This window comes from Dipodomys merriami, unplaced genomic scaffold, assembly GCF_024711535.1.
Source record: "Dipodomys merriami isolate MVZ:Mamm:240054 unplaced genomic scaffold, mDipMer1.0.p SCAF_438, whole genome shotgun sequence".
Classification (NCBI taxonomy): Eukaryota; Metazoa; Chordata; class Mammalia; order Rodentia; family Heteromyidae; genus Dipodomys; species Dipodomys merriami.
Window position 1 is genome coordinate 700,138 of NW_027206000.1, and position 19,990 is coordinate 720,127.

The 19,990-nt window shown below is 34.2% G+C and overlaps 1 protein-coding gene across 1 annotated transcript in view; it reads right to left on the reverse strand.

Annotated features, from left to right (window-relative positions):
• Positions 1 to 8,572: 8,572 nt before the first annotated feature.
• The window catches only part of LOC138807861 (inactive N-acetylated-alpha-linked acidic dipeptidase-like protein 2), a 202,169-nt gene continuing 190,751 nt past the window's right edge, over positions 8,573 to 19,990 (reverse strand). Inside the window, exon 5 of the mRNA XM_069993652.1 lies at positions 8,573 to 15,704. Coding sequence (XP_069849753.1) covers positions 15,506 to 15,704 — 199 coding nt within the window. The 3' untranslated portion in view covers positions 8,573 to 15,505. The remainder of the gene's footprint in view (positions 15,705 to 19,990) is intronic.

The following is a 19,990-nucleotide window of genomic DNA, read 5'->3' on the forward strand; positions in this document are numbered from 1 at the left end:
GCTGTTAGTGAATAGAATATAGCAAAGTGACTGGATGCCATTTATAAACTGAAGTTATGAATAGACATGGGATTTAATCTTGCCAGCCCCTCTTGTACCCTGAGTTGCTTCAGATGGAAGGTAGAGGTTGCCCACATGGAAAGGAATTGAGGTTCTTAGCCCCACAGCACATAAAAAACTGAATTCTGCCAACAATTAAATAAGTAAACCTGAAAGGATTTTTTTTTCTACCCTGGCACTTCCAAGGGACCTGGTAGCAACATTGATTGCAAACTTTGAGGACACTCTAAGTCAGAAGGTCCAAAGTCACTAATGAATTCTTGTGAGTTTCAAAATAAGAAATGGTATCTTATCAAGTTGTTAAATTTTAAGCTTTTTTAACACAGTAATAGATAAAATAGATAACTATATGGCTTAAAAAATACATATTCAACAAAATGTTTACCATTGGTTATAACATTTTAAGTTTTGCCTTTGGTCAAACAAATAATAAAGTTTAAGTTCATTGAATCTAGAACTGGTGATGAAAAACTAAAACAATAATACTGATTTATTATAGATTGTCTACATGAGATTTATACATAGTAAAACAAAATGAAATGATTGCATCAAAGTACATTTTTCTTATTAAGTGGGTGTATTTGTTTTAGACATAGTATTTCTTTTCTTTTCTCCACTTCTCTACCACTGCTGAAGAAGGTTATTTGTTTTGTGGTATACTTAACTTTTCCCACCACCACTGAGGTTTCATAATATTTACATGATAAACACAGAGAATATTAGGAAGAGAAATAAGGAAATAAGCAGATGAACCATCAGCTACCCATCTTCAAGGAGAGTGTAACTATATGTAAGATAAAAATGCTTTCTACTAAAATGTATAATCATTTTTAAATATAATAGAGTTTATTGTGGATACTGAGAAACTTAAAGGAGTTGATCATGGTAGAATTTATTTCAGCTTTTGAAGCAGTCTAGTGTCTTATTTATTTGATGGATAGATAGGGTCCTAATCTCTACAATAAAAGGCAGAATGGGTAGAAATTCTCTCCTTCTGTTAAATGTTCTATAGCTTCAGTAGTGCTATGTAGCCTAAAGTTCCATCTAACAAATGCCGCAGCACAGGACTTAAAGCTTGAAGGTTTGCCACGAAAATCAGATGAATGTTAAAATTTTCCTTGCACATTCATGATGTATTTAATCCCTGGTTAAAATATGAGTTTACTCAATGTTCTTTCAAACTGTCTCTGATGTGGTAATATACTGTTTTGCTTCATTCTCCTATTTTCTGAATTCCTTTGTCAATTCCCTGATTTCTTCAATTTTGTATTAATTCCTTCTTTGTTTAACTTGGCAGTGTCAGTTTCTTACTCCCCCCAACACACACAACCCTGCTGATAGAAAGAACAAAAATACTGGTGCTATTGGCTCAACAAGGCTACTCAGGAAGTTGAGATCTGAGGATACAGGTTTGAAGCCAACCTGGGCAGACAAATCCCTGAGACTCTTTTCTCTCCAATTAATCAGCAAAAACCCAAAGTGGAGGTTTGACTCAATGGTAGAATGTCAGACTTGAACACAAAAGCTTAGTAATTACTTAAGGTCTTAAGTTCAAGCCCTACTTGTGGCACACACAAAAGCGGAAGAGGAACAAAAGAAACATTTTCACTGTTTAGATATAAGGAAAAAAAACTGATGAAACACTATAAGTTCAAGAATGGCAAGTATCATTTTAGAAGATTATCAAATAAGTTAAATATTAAAACTGTAATGATGATGATGTACACTGAAGAACTAAAGATGAATTGAAACGTTTCTTAAATGTATAAAAAGAGCCAGGTGGAATTTTAACCTATATCAAACTATATTTTAACCTATATCAAACTACCTCATCTTTCTTCTCTTCCTAGGCATACTATTAGAAATTTATTAATACAATATGATAATGTTATTAGCCATATGAGCTTTATGCCACCCTTATTTTAGAGATAAACAAATGATTGAAAGTGTTTGTATCTTTCTCCCAACCATCTCAGTGATACAGGTGCTGCTCCAAGACATTGTTTGAACTTAGCTCAAAATCTAATACTGCTTTCTCTATACAATTTCAAAGCACATCAAACATAAGATGTTAGCCACAATGATTAATGTGGCAGATGATTGTATTGGCAGTCCCAAATTACAGGTTCACAGTGTCCTTCACATACAACATTTCTGTTAAGTTCCAGCAACAAATAAATATGTATTTTTTCAGCCCTATGTCAGGACTAAACTTGTAACTAGTTTTGGTCCATTATATATGGTGAGGATGACATTGCTTCACATCCATCCGTGAGTTGGGACCTTGTGTGCATCCCTTCCATCTTAACCTCCTTTGACTATCACTTGAGATCACCATCTATAGTATATGGCAAGTCATCTCAGTCAAAAAGTATATTAGAACCTAGTATGGCACTGATGATTCACTCCTGTTGTCCTAGCTATTCAAGATAATTAGGTCTGAGCATTTCAGCTCAATGCCAATTTAGCCAGAAAATCTAGGAAACTATTATCTCCAGCTGACAACAACAACAACAACAACAACAACAACAAGCCAGAAATGGAAGAGTGGTTCCGATATAGAGTAGCAGCCTTGAGTGTAAAAGCGAAGTGAGAACACAAAAGCCTGAATTCTACCCTCAGTACTCATACAAACTAACAAATAACAACAACAGCAATAACAACAAAACAAGCTATATTGTCCCCTAGAAATTCCAGATGATTACAAATGAGCCCTGCCAAATCAGCCAAGTTAAGACCATATCAGACTCTCAGTCAACTCAGATTCATGAAAAATAAGAAATGGAGGTTGCTTTAAGTTATTCAGTGTTGGAGTTGTTTCATACACAGAAATAGCTGTATTATATAGAGTAATATTTTGTATTCAGAAACATGTTTCCAAGGCATTAATACGCTCATTGGATCATCAAAACAAATTTATGGTCCCTGTAATTTTAACATAATAAATTAGGCATCTTGAGTTTTGGCATTCTGCATATAAAATATCTCTATATGAATAGTTTTATAGTTAAACAAAATTAATTTAAGTAGCCTAAATGGTTTATGTGAAGTATTTTCAGATTTCTAATTACGTTTAAAATCCTGATAGTGTAAACTTCCTGTCTTTGGGAACAAAGAGGAAGAACAGATCCAGTATGTGAAACAGAAATATCACTAATTGGTAATATTTATTGAGTGCCTACTCTGCCAGGCTCTGTGCTAAGTACTCAGTCTTCATTCTCATTTTTAGCCTAGGGTGACACCCACTTTGTACTTTCTACAGGAAATCCATATATCCTCATGGTGTTGTCTAATTAAGGATAAGCTCACAGAGCGTGCATTTACTACACTTTGTCAAAGTCAGTTTGCAGACTGTCAATATTCAGAGCTGTTTTAGGATCACACAGCAGCAATTGCAGCAGCACCTGAGAATCCAGGGAACATCCAGCTACAGAGTCAGCTGTATGCAGCTGCTGCAGCCACACGTTCCTGGCACTAGCAGGATGGACTGGCAGAGATTCATTGGAAAGGTTACCATGTTTTTAAATGCCCATTGGAGCAGCAATAGTAAAGTTACCGTTAGGAACATGTTCTAGGTTCAAGGAAGCTAAAGAATTTCATCATACATTCCCAGTCCGTGAAGACTGTCCCTGGAGGAAGCACTTTTCCCTAAAGAGGTAGAACAGCCCTGTTTTATCTTGCTCTCATGTTATCTTGCTTGTGTTCTTCAGGATCATCTAGGGAACACGATAAACAGCACAGATTCCTTAACTCATTCCCTGTAGTTTCATATGCTGTGGTTCTGGAGTTAAACTTAAGAACTTTTATTTTCAGTGAGCACAGTGTTTATGTGTGTTTGAGACATACTGCGTAGGTGTTTAAGTAGCAGAAGAGTCTCAAGGTCTCTTATAATATGCAGCAAGAGAGACAGTGCAACTCTGTAGCAGGAGATGTAATCTCTGTGGCAGATTGTGCCAAAGTAGCACAATGGCAGACAAATCTGAGGGCCGGGAAAGAGGGTGGTATTTCTAAAGCAAAAAGATGCTGAGAAATACCTGGTCTCTTGCTTCTCTGTGTGACCATGGCCTAAGTTAATGCTTCACTTTTTATTCATTGTTCATATACTAGGCATTATGGTGTGCCAGATCTGAAGAGCTTATTAGAAATTACTCCCACTCTTAAGGCAATTTAGGTCTAGTAGGGAGTTAGGCACATAACCAAATAACAGCAAAACTCATAGATTCCATCCTAATGGGATGAATTAGAGGAGGGAGGAATTAGCTTCAATGAAAGAAAAGAAGTCAGAGGTCCCGTCAACTGGACTTGGTTTTGAAGAATGAATAATGTTTGTTTTAATGCAAAGGGATAGAAAAGCATTCAGGCAGAGACAACAATGGGCAAAGACAGAGAAAGAATCAGATTATTTTGGATGAAAAACAATCATTGTGAACAGCACAGGATAATAGAGGGAAGGAAGCAGAAGTTAGAAACCAAGAAAATTAGAGTCAAGTAGTGAAACCATCTTGTGTGTGTGTGTGTGTGTGCGTGTGTGTGTGTGTGTATGTGTTTAATATCTGGGTTTGTACAAAGGGTTTCATGCTTAATCAGCTTGCTTGCTTAGCTGGCACTCTACCACTTGAGCAATGGCTACAGTGAATTATTTTGCTGGGTTTTTGTAGTTGTTGCTGTTGTTGCCAGACCCTCTCAGAACCTCCTTTCTGCTTGACTGACTTTGAACTTTGGTGCTCAGAATCTCAACTTCCTCTGTAGGTAGGATTCTAGATGTTAATCACTGCCACCTGGCCTAATCTTATACTAAGAAAGTTAGAAATTATCTGTAATTCAATGAACAAAAGCAAGTAAGTGTCTAATCCATTTTGTTTTAACTGAAGCCAAAATATCAGATCTATTTTAGGGCAGTTTTCTTCATGTTTACACATAGGACTTTGTATATAAATACAGAATAAATTTCTACGAAATGTGTATGTTGAAGCATAGGAGCAAGACTTTTTTGGAGATAGAAAATTTATGAAATAATTAGGTTGAGAGGAAGTCTTGCACTTGAGAGCCCTGTCATAGAACTGGTATCTTTATAGGGAGGCAGACAAAGGTTCTCTATCTGCCATGCAAAGACACAGCCAGAATGCTTTACAGCAAACCAACGAAAAGGGCTCCAATAAAACCAAACTGGTCATCACTTAGAGCTTGATCTTCCCATTATGTGGAGCTTGAAAAATAAATATGTGCTGTTTAAATCACTTAATCTATGAAATTATGGCAGTATGTAAGTTTGCTCTGCATTTTTGTGTTTGAAATAAGTAAGGAGAAACAGTAGGAATGAAGGAAGTGAATGGATGTGCTAACAATGGCAGAGTTAGAAGCCTACTATTGCTGCCTTCCTTACTATAGTAATGAAAGATTACTTTTTCATTTCTACCATTACCTGACTCTGAGCTAAACATCACTGTATACATGCGATGAAGATAGATGGCAAAACATAGAGGTCCACAGGATTAAAGTCAAAAGTAATGAAAATAAATACTTGTGTGGTGTGAGAAATGAATGGCATGTGGGAGGGGTTAAGTTGTCCCATTGTCAAGACCACCATCACTGTGACACACCTATCACACTCTCCCCATAATCCCTCTATTTTCTATTTACACTCTTGCACACATTTCCATTTTGAGAGTCCATCTGAATGTGCTATTCAAATTGTAGAGCGTTCTCAGGTGTCAAGATTCATGAGGTCACATGTAAAGATAGAATATTGGTTAAGCTTTTCTCTCCTAAGTGGTGAAACTAAATCTTTTTTTTTCTCTTTCTTTTTTTTTTTGGCAATGACCTTGTCTTGTCTAGAGATGAATCAATGAATCAACCTAGGACTGGTAAATCATGAATAAATGATTTATGCTTGTCTTGATCAAATATGATAGATTGCTTGAATTTCTGACTATTACTGCATATAAAGATTTATATAATATACAAGTAGCCATGGGTTGGAAACAGAATTGATGTTTTTCTCCAAGGATATAGTCCATTGTGACACTGTAAATATTATTCCTAGCAAACTAGTCCTTGAGAAAATAATAGGGATATATAATCAATTAAGCATGATTTTTCTTCCCTAAATTCTTCATTTTCCGGTGCATTTCCTCTACATCTTTCTTCTCTGTCTCTTTCTGTTGCTATCTTTTACTTTCCTCTTCCCCCTCTCAATCTCCCTCTTCTTCCTCCCTACCTCGCCCTTCTCCCATCCCTTTTCCTTCCTCTCTTTTCCCACTCTGCCTTCCCTCCCTTCCTCTATCTTTCTCCCTCTCCCATCTTTTTGTCATATTCAAATCATACAGATAGCAAACAAATCTATTTATTAACAAGTTTTCCTAATTAATCTCATGAATCTCTCTCTCTATCCATCTATCTGAGTGTATACTCACAAAAATATCTCACATATACACATCACATGTTGGGAAATTTATAGAATTTATGAATATATAGTAAGAAGGACAAGGATTTCCTATTGGGAATTGGTTCAGTCCCCAAATCTGCAGTCTGCAAGCTGGAGACTCAGCATAGCTGATGATGTAACTTCCACTCCAAGTTCAATTCTAGAGACAGGAAATCAATGTCCCAGTTTGGAGACAGTCCAGCATAGAGCAAGGATTCTTTATTTAGCTTTTCTTTCCATTCCATCATGGCTTCCAATTGATTGGGAGGCTTTACTCCAGCTTCTGACTGAAATATTTATCTCATCTGACACATGTTAACACTCACTAACATATATCTGAGTTTTATGACTGTAATATCTTCCAGAGAATTCTCTTTCTCAGAGGTTTCTTCACTCTCTGTATAAACATGGAGGCAGAACCTCAGTTGAGGCTTATTTGAAATATGGATGTTATGTGGGTGCTATTGCTATTGGTTTCCAGTTTACACTTCTTAAATGCACCTGGGTTTACCTCCTATGTAGCTGGATGAACAGGCATGCACTACCAAGCCCGGATCTCAAATATACTTTGTATTCGTCTTTTTTTTTTGTACTTTCTGAAATTTTTCATTGTTTCTAGATCAGTTGGGGATGCTTTTCCTCTTCTGGCTATTTTTCTTTTGGTTTGTTATTCATTTCTTTCTGTTATTCTGGCTGGGAATTCAAGATAAATCAGGAAAGACATGATAAAGCTCTAGATATCTACCTTTACTTGGAGACTAGTATTTTTCCTTCAGTTTTGAACATTCTGATCATGCTCCATTAGATGAAGTTTGGTTTCTCAGGGCTCTGCTTTGAAAGTTGTGCCTAGTGCTGAATAAAACATTTTATTTGTTCCATCACCTCCATTGCCCTTCATTTCACTTGTATGAATAGAGTATAAGATTAAGTTAACGCTTTTCTCAGGCATTTCCTAGATTTTTGCAGACATTAAGTCAACCAACACTACTAGATCATTTATTTGTAAATATACAAATAAATGTAGATTGTAGATATACTACACTAAAATGGGAAATTTATATATTATCTGGTTGAATTTTTGAGCCATTTTATCGTTTATTTCCACTCTTTTCAAACATGGTTTTTGATTCAATTTATTGCATATCATTTTGTTTTATGCAAATTATAATCACTATGCCCCAAAACAATTTTTCAAAATACCACTGTATTTTTTGTAGGCTTATATACAATCTACTTATTCCATTAGCTAAATGATCCTAGGAAAGTTAAATCTCAATAAAAGTTAAACTTATTTAATCTAATCATTATATATTTATATATATATATGTTTATATATATATGTAAATTTATTGAGCACCAAATCACATTCTAGATCTTAAACATGAGGAAACTCAGACAGATTCTCATGAAACCTGTCAGAGAGGAGACAACTTGTGGCATCAGGAATGGGTGAAGTAAGAGAAGGGCGGAGACATATTGAGAGGCGAGGTAGGTGAATGCAGTCATAATATTATACACACACACACACACACACACACACACGTGAAAATGGAACTAGAAAAGTGGAGGAAAAAAGTGGGGTCAAGAGAGATGAAAAAGAATGATGAAATGGTGACATTGACCAAAATGCTTGATATTCATCAACTGAAAGTTTGAACTGAAAACACTGTACAACTACTTAAATATAATAGAAGAAAACACCACTAAAACAGGTAAGAGCAGAAAACTTGAAAGATCATAAATGTTTTGTTTTGCAATATTTGTCCACCTTTCATCTCCCAGGACTTTTCCAATCAGGACCCACAGTCCAGTTCAGGCTTAGGTAAACCAATTCAGCCACCAAGGTGGTCAATGGTTGTTTTTGCTACAAATGTGTTATTATTAAAAAAAAAAGTCAGAAGGTAAAGAAAAGAATGAGAAAAGAAAGAAATGAAAGGCCATGTAGAGGATTCCCTAAACTAGTAGACACCCTCTTTTGGTTTAACACATTTTGCAAATATACTTTATTAATAAAACATAACAATGATGAATTTATTTTGCATATTTAAAATGCTATATAATCTTGTTATAAAGAATGTACTACAGCAATGATCTTCAGTTGTATTTAATATTTTAAATTGCTGCTTTAAACATTACCATCTCACTATACAATTCATTGCCTTTATGAATCAGAGCATGTTTTATAAAAGATGCCTCCATTTCATAGCATGATGTTCTAATTATGTGCAAATACAATGTTCATTTGTATTTTAATGGAAGAGGCATCCCAATCCCTTTTTGACATTCTAAATCAAAACAAATCTGCATACTGAGTCATATTAAGTAACACATAGCAGGTCACACAATAAATCCAGATCACATTGGTGCTGCATACACAAAGCACTAAATTTCAGTTGGGCATCCATACAAAAAATTACACATTCAACCATATATAATAATTAGAAAATCACAGACACATGCCTCTAAATTAATGCCACTAAAGTTACAACACCAACAATGACAACGAAAATCTGTATACAATGAACAGATTTCTGAATCACAGGTGATAATCAAATAATCCTGAACAAAACTTAAAACTTAAAACTGCAGTTCAGTGCAGTTTACTAATGGGACACCACTTAAGGTGTTTTTAATCTAATTAAATTAATTTATAGTGATAATCCTTCCAATTTTACTCCTCATTAAAGACTTCTGCTCACACTCATTTTTAATTTTAGAGCTAAATTGTTATAGTACTGAGATATTTTACTTTATTTAAGCATACATGAATATACTACATATCATATTATATATCACATTAAAATGTACATAAATAAACACAACAATTATATATATGTCAATATTTCTCTAATTTCACACATAATAAAAATGTTAAATTTATGATATATGTATATGTGACATTGAAATGCACATATAATTATCAAAAGGTCTTTATGATTTTCTGGCTGTATATAGAAGACACCAACATTGGACCTTTCAAATTGGCCTTAGAAAATTTATTTTTTTCTGAGTATAACTCTATTCTTGTTCTCCAAATAATAAGTCTGAATGTGTGATATATATATATATATATACATATATATGCACATTGCAAACAGACTCTGTTTGCAATGTATATACTAAATCAACTAATAGAGTGCCATCTCAGAAGTTAAATAGAATTTTCATAACATATTTGAAGTAGAATTCACTTATGTGAGTTATACTTAACCTTCTGGGTATTTTGCTCTTTCAGACTATTTGAGATGGTAGAACCAATATTTTGTTTGGACATTGTTTCTAATTAAGCAGATATGCCAAAATTGTCATTAAAGAGTAATAACATTTGCTTATAACTGAGAATACATATTTCATTCTCAAGAGGTTGATATGAAACAAAAACATCATTAATGTTAATAACAGTCATGTAAAACTACCAATATGCTGATAAAATGGTTTGAAAATGGTTAACAAATTTGAAAGACAAGATACATTAAATATTAATCATCTGCCTGGCAACACATTGAATAAAGTTCCTTTGACAGAGTCAGAGATTTATGATGATTGAACAGACTAATTAAATAATTACACATTTTGAATGAAAAAAATATACGTAGTTCATTAAAATAGATACTCCAACTGTACTCCTCTGGCTAAATTCTACTAAGACTCTAAGTGTGCATTTTAATTAGAACAAAAGACCAACATTAACTTCAATACAGCATAATAATTCATAATATAATTGCATATTAATCTATTGAGCTTATAAGAATATAGGCCATGACATATGCTATAGTACCAGCACTTGTGTGGTCTTTTGGTGTCTGAAGTGGTGCATATAAATTAGCCCCTGGAAAACAAAATCTATTTTCTCTGAGAAAATTTACTTCCATGCTTATTGGCTTAAGACATCAAAGGAATGAGATGGAATACTGTTAGGCTCTACTGCACTTATTAAAACATTATGTGGATATAGCAATGGATCAGCTGTGTCTGAGTTGATTTTTCAGTATATCCTGAATAGAAAAATAGAGTAGCTATACATTTCTTTGGCTTTGATGATTTGATTTTGGTTGAAAATATTAAAACTACCATTTTGATTACACAGTAAGCTCTGAACCTGTATAATTCCAACACAAAACAACATCAGAAAAATTAAAATTTGAAGCAGCTTGCACTTCTTGCATATTACCTGAAACAAACTCAGCTTAGTCCATTTGTCTATAGAGACTGATCTATTTTGAACACGGGATTATAATGTTTTCAAGAACTATGTCATCTTGCAAGAAGCCAGGACTCATGATTCTTGTCATCTCAGCTACCCTGAAGGTACTCGGAAGAACAATGCAAATTTACTAAACTAAACCTCTGGCTGATGAATAGACACATTTATCTTGAGATAGATAGAACTCAAAATTAGTTCTCTTGGGAAAAGAAGTCTAAGCCTATTGTCAAAATGAACCTAGAAAATGAAAACAGAAAAATTGACTGGAGATGGGGATGGCTGGTTTCAGAAAGAAAGGGTATATTTTACAGAAACCCTTTTTTTTCTGCATAAAACAAATCCACTTGACTGAAAACCATTGACAGTTAATGGGGTGTTTAGAACTCTGTGAAGCTTTTTCAGATCTTTTAGAATGGTAGGTTTAGATGAAGCTTTTTAATTTAGCAGATTGGATTTGTGTAAGTAATTCAAACATAGTAAGATGCCAGGGGTAGATATTTCTTTTCTCAAATACCCCACTGTTTGTCCCTCCACAACTGGTCTCCACTTAAGATGTTTTAGTAAAACTACTATATTGTACATATATTTACTGGAATTAGTGGGTCTATTTATTTCTATCAAACACATGGCTTAGTAGAAAAAGAAGTAATCTTTTTGTTTTGTTTTGTTTTTATCCTCTTTTCAGTTCTTTTTTCTTTTTTCTTTTCTTCCTTCCCTTTTTCTTTGGTTAATTCTCTTCTGTTGGTGTTTTGTTACTTCTGTACCCTTTGTCTTGTATATAAGTTTATCTGATTTGGAGATGGGAAGGGGAAGCACAGAAACAGTGCAACAAAGGGTGAAACAATCCAGCAGTGAACCCATGAGAGAAACCCACTAGACACTCCACAGCTTTGAGTGGAGAGCAGTCAGAGGGGAAAAATTGGGAGTGAATGAAGGAAGGGAAGACATTATTAAAAAGGAAATGTACTTATTACCAGAATCATGTAACTCTAACCTTTCTGTACATCACCTTTACAATATAATTTAAATAATAAAATAATTCCATACTATTAAGCATGTGTGGCTGAGTTACACTTAAATGGTCTTTTAAACCAAGGAGATAACAACTTGTTGTCCTAAGAGGAAACTTAATTTTGGTATAATTAATTACATATATCACAGAATGTCTGAGAAGATTTTTTTCCCAAGCCTATCAGTTTGTTGTATAAATAATTGTTGGTTTTTATTTGAGGCAAAGATGCTGATTCATCACTAGAGAGAAGATAACAAACCATTTCATAACAACTAATTTATTTTTGTGACATTTGTTTTACCAGTGGAGGAAACTACTCTATGTTATCTGTGTATTTAATTTAAAATATTAATTAGCTGGGGGTAGTAGCTTTAGCTACTTAAGAGGCTGAGATCTGAAGACTATGGTTTAAAGCCATCTCAGGAAGAATTAGAAATCAGAATTTTGTAGATTTGGGATTATTACAAAAGTAATATGTCTGGAATAAGAAAACATACTCCGATGCCCTTCTCAATTTTCAATTTGAAATATTCTGATATAGAGTGCTGATTTTATAACAAGATAGCAGGTCCTTTGTGAAGATGCTGTGCTTTGTCCTGACTTCAGGTGTCTTCTTTAAACACTTCCATGTTATCCCAAGTAACTTTTCTCTGTGTCCTTTGACTGGATTCTCTGGGAAATTGTATTAACCAGATATAATAGAGCAACCTGGAATTGAAAACAGCATACCTGCAAAGATGACACCCAACATACTGGCTTGGCTATATGGATTACATAGGAAAAGATTATCTATTCCCGTGTCACCGAAGAAAGAGCAAAGTGTGCTTCAGAAGAAATCACAGAAGCTTACAAAAGCCAGTAGGGCTTTTGCTAGTAAGTAAATATATGACTCCATTCAAGTTTCCTAATCATGATCATGTTTTGTTTTGGTTGAAGTCAGGGTCCTAAGGCTTACACAGGAATGTTTAACAGTTTTTTTCATCTCTTAGATCTAGGCTTTTCCACAATGTTCCATGGAATTTCTGTATAAACATAAATTTCACAGATATACATCTGTTTCATATGCTTGGGAAAAGAATTTTGTATGCTCCTCTATCTCCTGGCACAATTCTATGTATGAACTGTTTTGAGAAGTACCAGCCATCTATAATCCATATAACACTTGCTATTAGCTTACTCTGGACTTTATTTTCTTGGATTTCTCAGGGACAATTTAAATGGGATAACTCTGGAGCAGGCTGGATGTAATCATACCACAACCATAATCCTGTGAGTAAAGAAGTCATAGATGTAGAATACATATATAGAATTATTGGATTTTTATAAAAAAATTATAATTTAGTTTTTCACCCAGGCCTTTAAATAGACTAGTAGATATAGTTAAATAAATTATGGACATGAGAACTCACAGTTAACTGCTGTTTTCAAATAGCAAGTAGCCTATCATATATAAATTAAGCATAATGAGAATTTGAAATATAGAATGTGATTTAGTGGGATAGATTATTTTTAAACAAAAATAAAGAAGAATCTGTTCTGCTTTCAAAAGGATAGTGGGTTATAGGAATTTATTTTGGATTCTTTTCTAAGATGATAAACTACCAAACTGAAGCTAGATGGGTATTCTTTGTTTTAAATTAAACTCCATATGAAGTACTGAATGAAGACTGAATCAAAGGTTGACCTTTGCTTAAATATTTAAGATCCTTTGAGCTAAGGCTTTTTACAGGCGTATTCACGCATATCAGATCTTTGCAGAAAAAGAGAGGATATTGCTACCGACTCAAGAGGAACGAGAGGCTTTTTCGACTTCTTCTTATATATACTCCTGAAGAAGACAAATATTTTCAAACAAGTACCCTGGTTAAATTGTAAGGTAGTTTCATTTCTCATATAAAATTGTGTGCACACAGGCAATTCAAATGAAAATGAAGTTCTGCTTGAATTGCTTAGCTAATTGCCCCAATTTTCTACCTTGCTTTGAGCATACAAACATTACTTAAAATAGCAACGTCTGACCCTTATAAATCAATGAATCAATACTGATAAATTATTTTCCCTCAACTTTAGTTTTTTTTTTAAAAAATAACATTGGATTTAGGCTCATCCATACCAAATGGACAGTTAGACACACAAGGACTATTTGAAATTTTCTGGTGAATTTATAAACAGAATGGAGAAATGCATTCAGATATTGATTTTGAAAGAGAAATTTCATGTGGGATATTCTGAATTTGAATTACCTGATACCAAAAGAACATTTTACAAACTAGCTTTAAAGAGAAGAAGCAAAAAGTTTAACCTGACTCTTAATTGGAAGAATTTTGTTTGGTGAGATAGTTGGATGGTGGAATTACTGAATGGCATAGTCACACTAAAAAGCTGAATTTGCCAGAGGGGAGAAGGCTGAAAACATAGGAAAGGCAAAACCAAAAATACTGTCTTCATAAAACACAAAAACACTATATTCATGGGGCTGGGGAGGTGGCTCAGTGGTAGAGCGCTTGCCTTGCATGCATGAGGCCCTGGGTTCAATTCCCCAGCACCACATAAGCAAAAAGAAAAAAAGCCACAAGTGGTGCTGTGGCTCAAGTGGTAGGGCGCTAGCCTTGAGCTAAAGAGCTGAGGGCCCCAAGACCGGACCCAAAAAACAAAACAAAACAAAAAAACACTGTCTTCTTAAAACTAGATGCATGCATATATCCCAGTTACACCATAGCCATTACTAAGGGTAAAGAAAGAAAAAAAATAAGTTTTCATCAAGCATTTAAAGTCTTCATTAATTGATAAAATCAAATGTATATATATTTTTTAGAATAAGTTTATTTTTCTGTCAGTAGTGTAAAAAATACTTTGGTGCTTTTTGATATTTTGGGTTTTCAAATTGAAACTTTGCCTTGTTTTTTTTTGTTTTTTGTATTGGTCCTGAATAAATTATATAGAATTCTGTGACAAGTACCTTGCATTAAGGAGGAGCTTCAGAAAAGAAGGAAAAAAATCTCCTGGATGCTTTCATTTTATGGATGCTTCCTTTCTCTTATTTTAACACAAGCCAGAGAAAAAAGAAGAAAGAAATAATTTCTTTCTCATAAGACACGCATCACTCCTGAAACTCTTATAAATCAACTTGGGCAAAGTTATGGCGGGAGGGGGAGCTCAGAGCTAGTCACCTTATATGTTGTTAGGAAAAAAATTTGCATTTAAATTGCACTGTGCAGCTATCTGGAGATTTTTCCTTGGAATGTTTATAGCTCCTATTTTTTCATTAATACTTAAAAAATACAATTTCATAAACAGTGTATTACTACATTGAGTTGTGTTAAGAAGAGAAACTTCATTTCAGAAAATAGTAACATTCAAAGTGATTTTGGGCAACCCATTCAGAATACTTGGAAATCATTACACTGAACATTTCATAGAGAAGTTAATCTGAAACTATATCAATTCTCCATTTCTATTCTAAAAGCTTTCATTAGGAACATGTCCTGTCCACAGGAATGAAGGTGCCCCAAACTTCTTGAAATTTGACCCCCCATAAAAACACTTTATATATAAAAATACAGCAGATGTCTTTTTAATGGATAAATCTTAAGTATTAACTCAATAACTTGCATTTACCTATTCAGAAATAGATATATGAATATCAAATGTGCAAAATGTGTTTCATATGTTCATTAAAAATACATTGGAATAATAAGAAAAGCAATTAGAAAAAAGTCTTCAATGTCAGAAAATCTGGTCAGATTAGAGCTTTTGCTTGCAGAATTGTAAACAGTTGTTTTTTTTTTTTAATAGAAGAGTTTTCTCAGTTCTTTCCATCCAAGACACTCTCGAACACATGGAGTCCTGCTTTGAAGTACACCTGAGCTGAATTAATGCTACTCCACACATCTGATATGGCGGCTTGGAAGGTTTCATTTGATGGCTGTGACTCGCAGTGCTCCAGGATCTCCAGGAGCACTGAGAACTGTGGTGTCTTCTCATCCATGCGGTACAGGATGTTTCTAAAAGGAAATGTGAATGCATAAATGTTTAATGCACAAGGCTGCTTTCATAACGAAACGTAATGAGTATTGCCAGGAAGCAGAGAGGTCTGCAGTAGAGGATGCTATTATAAAAGTGCAATATCACCACTTTGCAACCTCTAGTGAATTAATGTGAATGGTCATTGATCATCAGTAGTTTGACATGTTGATGAGACAAGATGAGAGATATTAGACATTATATGCTTCCTGGTAGAAACACATGACACTATAAGAATGCAAAAGACATTTTCTAACATAATGTTGAATAAACTCTGATAAAGCTTCTAAGTATAATTGCTAACAAATATAAGAGATTGTGTTTATGTTAAATTATACCATGACATGTCCTACCAAAGTACAGAACGTGGGAATGCCTACATGAAAAGTAATTCAATTTATTTTAAAAATTACTTAGAATCAAACAGTTGGGAAGGATGACCCTTCAGACCAAGGTTTGCTGACTCTGTTCACTTAACATTTTGGTCTGTATTATTCATTATGTGGCAGCTAACCTGTATTTTATAGGACAACTAAGAGTAACCTTGGTTTTGTGATGGTAGATACCAATAGCTTCTCTTCTTCTTTCATTATTTTTAGTTGTACAAAGAGGTTTCAATACCACATGTCCATTTATGAGTGCAATGCATCTTGATTGATGTCATCCCTTCTGTTATTCTATCCCATTTCTCCCAACACCATTCCTCCTTTAGATGTAAGCACACACAAACATTTATATTTACACACACACACACACACACACACACACACACACACACAGAGTCTCTAGATATCTCCCAAATCCTCTAGAAAGACAAAATTATCTCTAATTGAGAAGTGCTGTTTCAGACTAAAAGTGTCATCTGGTCACAAAGTCACAATTTTCCTAAATATTTACAAGGAAACTGTTTAAAATGTGATTATTGATTATTGGGACCAGTTAAAATTTTAAGTATGGTTATGGTACCATCAATATGTCTTTGAAAAGCATCCATGTCTTCTAGAAATATGTTACAGTAATATTTGTAAAGGTAATGTTAGTTGGTCTAAGGAATTGCCTTAAAATATTTGGAGGGAAGGGATTCATTATGCTATTCTCTTCTTCCATGTTTGAGATTTAGATTTTTCTGCATGTTTCAATTGTACAATAAGTTAGTGCCCTATAACTTGGAAAAAACCTGAGGAAGGAATATGATGTGCCTAAGTCACTTTATTTATTGATAGATAAAAGATAATTTTTTTTTTACAGAAAACTAATGACTTTGGCAACCTTGGTTCATTTGCAAACCAAAGTGTCTGGCAGAGCTGGAATTCTGTGTTCTCAAATAAGAGTCAAACGTGCAAATAACTGAAATACATTTCTCTAATTGTAATTGGAGAGTAGTCAGATCTAGTGGTAACAGGTGAAGATTACAATATGTGAAGGTGGAAAAAGGTACAAAACAGACACTATTGGACCTCTAGCCTAAAAGATCATATCTTTGACAAGGTCAACGAATGGAAGGATGTTAGAACAAGTGGGAAAAACAAACATTTGCCAAAATATGAAAATCACAAAATATCACACTGGGCTATGGAATCCACGTTAGTGCTCTTGTATGACCAGAGTGAGCAATTTTCAGAGAAGACCTGAAAGCAAGGCATCTCTGTGACAGATGGCCTGTTGTGTTGAGGGAAGGACATGAAACTCATTTTTAGGTGTAAAGGAAAATCAGTGAAAGTTTTAAATAAAAGAGATAGGTAATAATGGCAATGATAAATTTGGTTTTTTGGAAAATGTGGAGACTATTTAGTTCAGAGGAAAATGACAAAGACACGAACTGTCTAGTGATAGTTGAGTTTGATAAAGTGGACGGAGAGAGCTAGAGCACAAAATTTAATTGATTCACAATTTGACATTGTAAAACTCAAAATTGCTCTTTCTGGCTTTGCCATCCTCTTCCGCCTCACTCATTTTGAACTTTTCCACATGGACTTTTAGGTAGTTAGGAGGCATTGAAATCGCCATGGCCAGAACTCAGGAAAATGAACAATGGGATGGGTGGCATTGGCCAAGATGCATGACACTCAAAACCTGACTTATGGAATTGCAACCTCTGTGTGCAATCATTTAATAATATTTGGAAATTTTTTGTAACAGTTTGTGACATTATTGGTATAATTATTTAATAATATTAAAGGAAATTAACTCTTTGCCTTACATATCCAACTTACCTCTCCTATGTGCATGTCTTTTTCTCTGTTGTTATAGCCTGACTCTGATCAATGTTTTCTTTTTCTTTTTATAATGTACATGTTATTTTAAGAAGCCAGGACTAGAGCTGGAACTCAGGTCCTCATGTTGTTTGTTGTTAGCGTTTTGGTCAAAGGTGGTGCTCTGCCACAGAAGCCACATCTCCACTTTCAAGGATACTTTTTAATGTCCTTTGCAATTACTTTACCAGTTTCAGGTGTCATTATTAATCATTATATAACAAATAGAGTTCCAGAATTTCTGAGTATAATGGTTTCAAAAACAATATCAAATATTTCCATTCCCTGAGGACATTTTGTTCAGAATGCTAACAAACAAAAGTCATTATAATCATTATCATGAAACTTCTTTTAAATGAGATGTACCACTGCAATTTATATATTAGAAAAATATGTTTAATGACTCTCAAGCTGTTTCAGTGACTTTCCCATATCAATTTCAAAACTGAAATGAAGTAAATTTCTACACTTCTCTGTTTATTAAATGACAGATATTATTAATATTCCATTTAATGGTAAGATGATATTAGTAAAACATAAATGGTACAGGATTAATTCCTCAGTCAGAATTTCTTTAAGTATGGGCAGTCTCTTGTATATTGATACAAAATATCAACCATGACTATTGTATCGTGAAATATGAAGAAGAGAGAGAACATAAAAGAGGAAAATTATTCCCTGACAAGAAGGTTCAGACATAAAGCATAAGAAATTCAATGATTATTATTACTTTATTGAACCAGAAATGATATGCATATTTCTTAAAGACTGGCGCAGAGGAGCCTGCTCTATGCTGACATTTGTTTTCCTAACTAGTAAGCAGGACAGTGACATTGGTTCATGGTGACTATAAACACTCCAAGTGCATAGACATGGATCTTTCTTTGGTTTGCAAAATCCCACAAGGAGATAAACACATTTTCCATATGCTACATGATTCAAGTAATAGACTTGTGGCAAGCTATTATGTAAGATAAGCACTCACATTCATTTCCATCCAAATTTGTTGCAAATCAAAATAAGCCACAGATACTGAGATCCTAGTTGAATATAAGTGACTGGAAAGCTTTTATCTTCATTTGAGAGAAAATGTTCAATTTGACTAGGTGCTCATATATGTTAGGATAGTTTATCTTTATTATAATAGTAGAAATATATTTTTTACCTCCATAAATCACATTACCCGAAAAACACATTGGGAATAACAAAAACATCTCCTTTAAATTTTCATTAGAATGATCATTTCTCCTTCTGATTTTTAGAGGTGGCTCATCTTCTCTAATTTTTCTCTTCTGTGCTAAACTCCATTTCACTTCCTGCTTAAATACAATATATTTCTGTGTATAGATCTCTTCTTGATGAGGTAGTATCATATAATTTTAGTCTAAGTGTTTGAATTGAGAGTGAAACAAAGCCTAAGTTATGATTCTGAGAATTTATGTACTCAAATGTTAACCCTACCTGTTCCAATCATCTATGAAAAGCACAACTACTATTTGTTTGTTTGTTTGTTTGTTTTGAGAGGGGCTGCTCCTGGGGCTTAAACTCTGGGTCTCTGTGCTATCCCTGAGCTTTTATGCTCAAGGCTATTGCTCTACTACTTGAACCACAGTAGTACTTCTGGCTCTCTGTGGTTAAGAATCTCACAGACTTTCCTGCCTTAGTTGGCTTCTAACTGTGATCCTTAAATCTCTGCCTCCTGAGTAGCTAGATTATACGCATGAGCCATTGATGCCTGGCACATTTTTAGTAAATCAATTTTCCTACCTTTGAAAGGTTTACATTAGATCCACACTTCTGGGGGAAGTTTTTCAGTGAAAAGTTCTCTGTATGCCCCTATAAAGTCATAAACTTGAACTTTACTCAAATGTAGCTTAAACATTTCAATAGTATATACTCTAAGAGTATTTGAATCTCTCTTTCCAAATTCTGACTAGAGCAGACTAGGAACTGACCAACTGCCTATGAAAAGTCTCGTGTAGGACGGGAAAACAGAGTGGAAGGAAAGTAAGAGA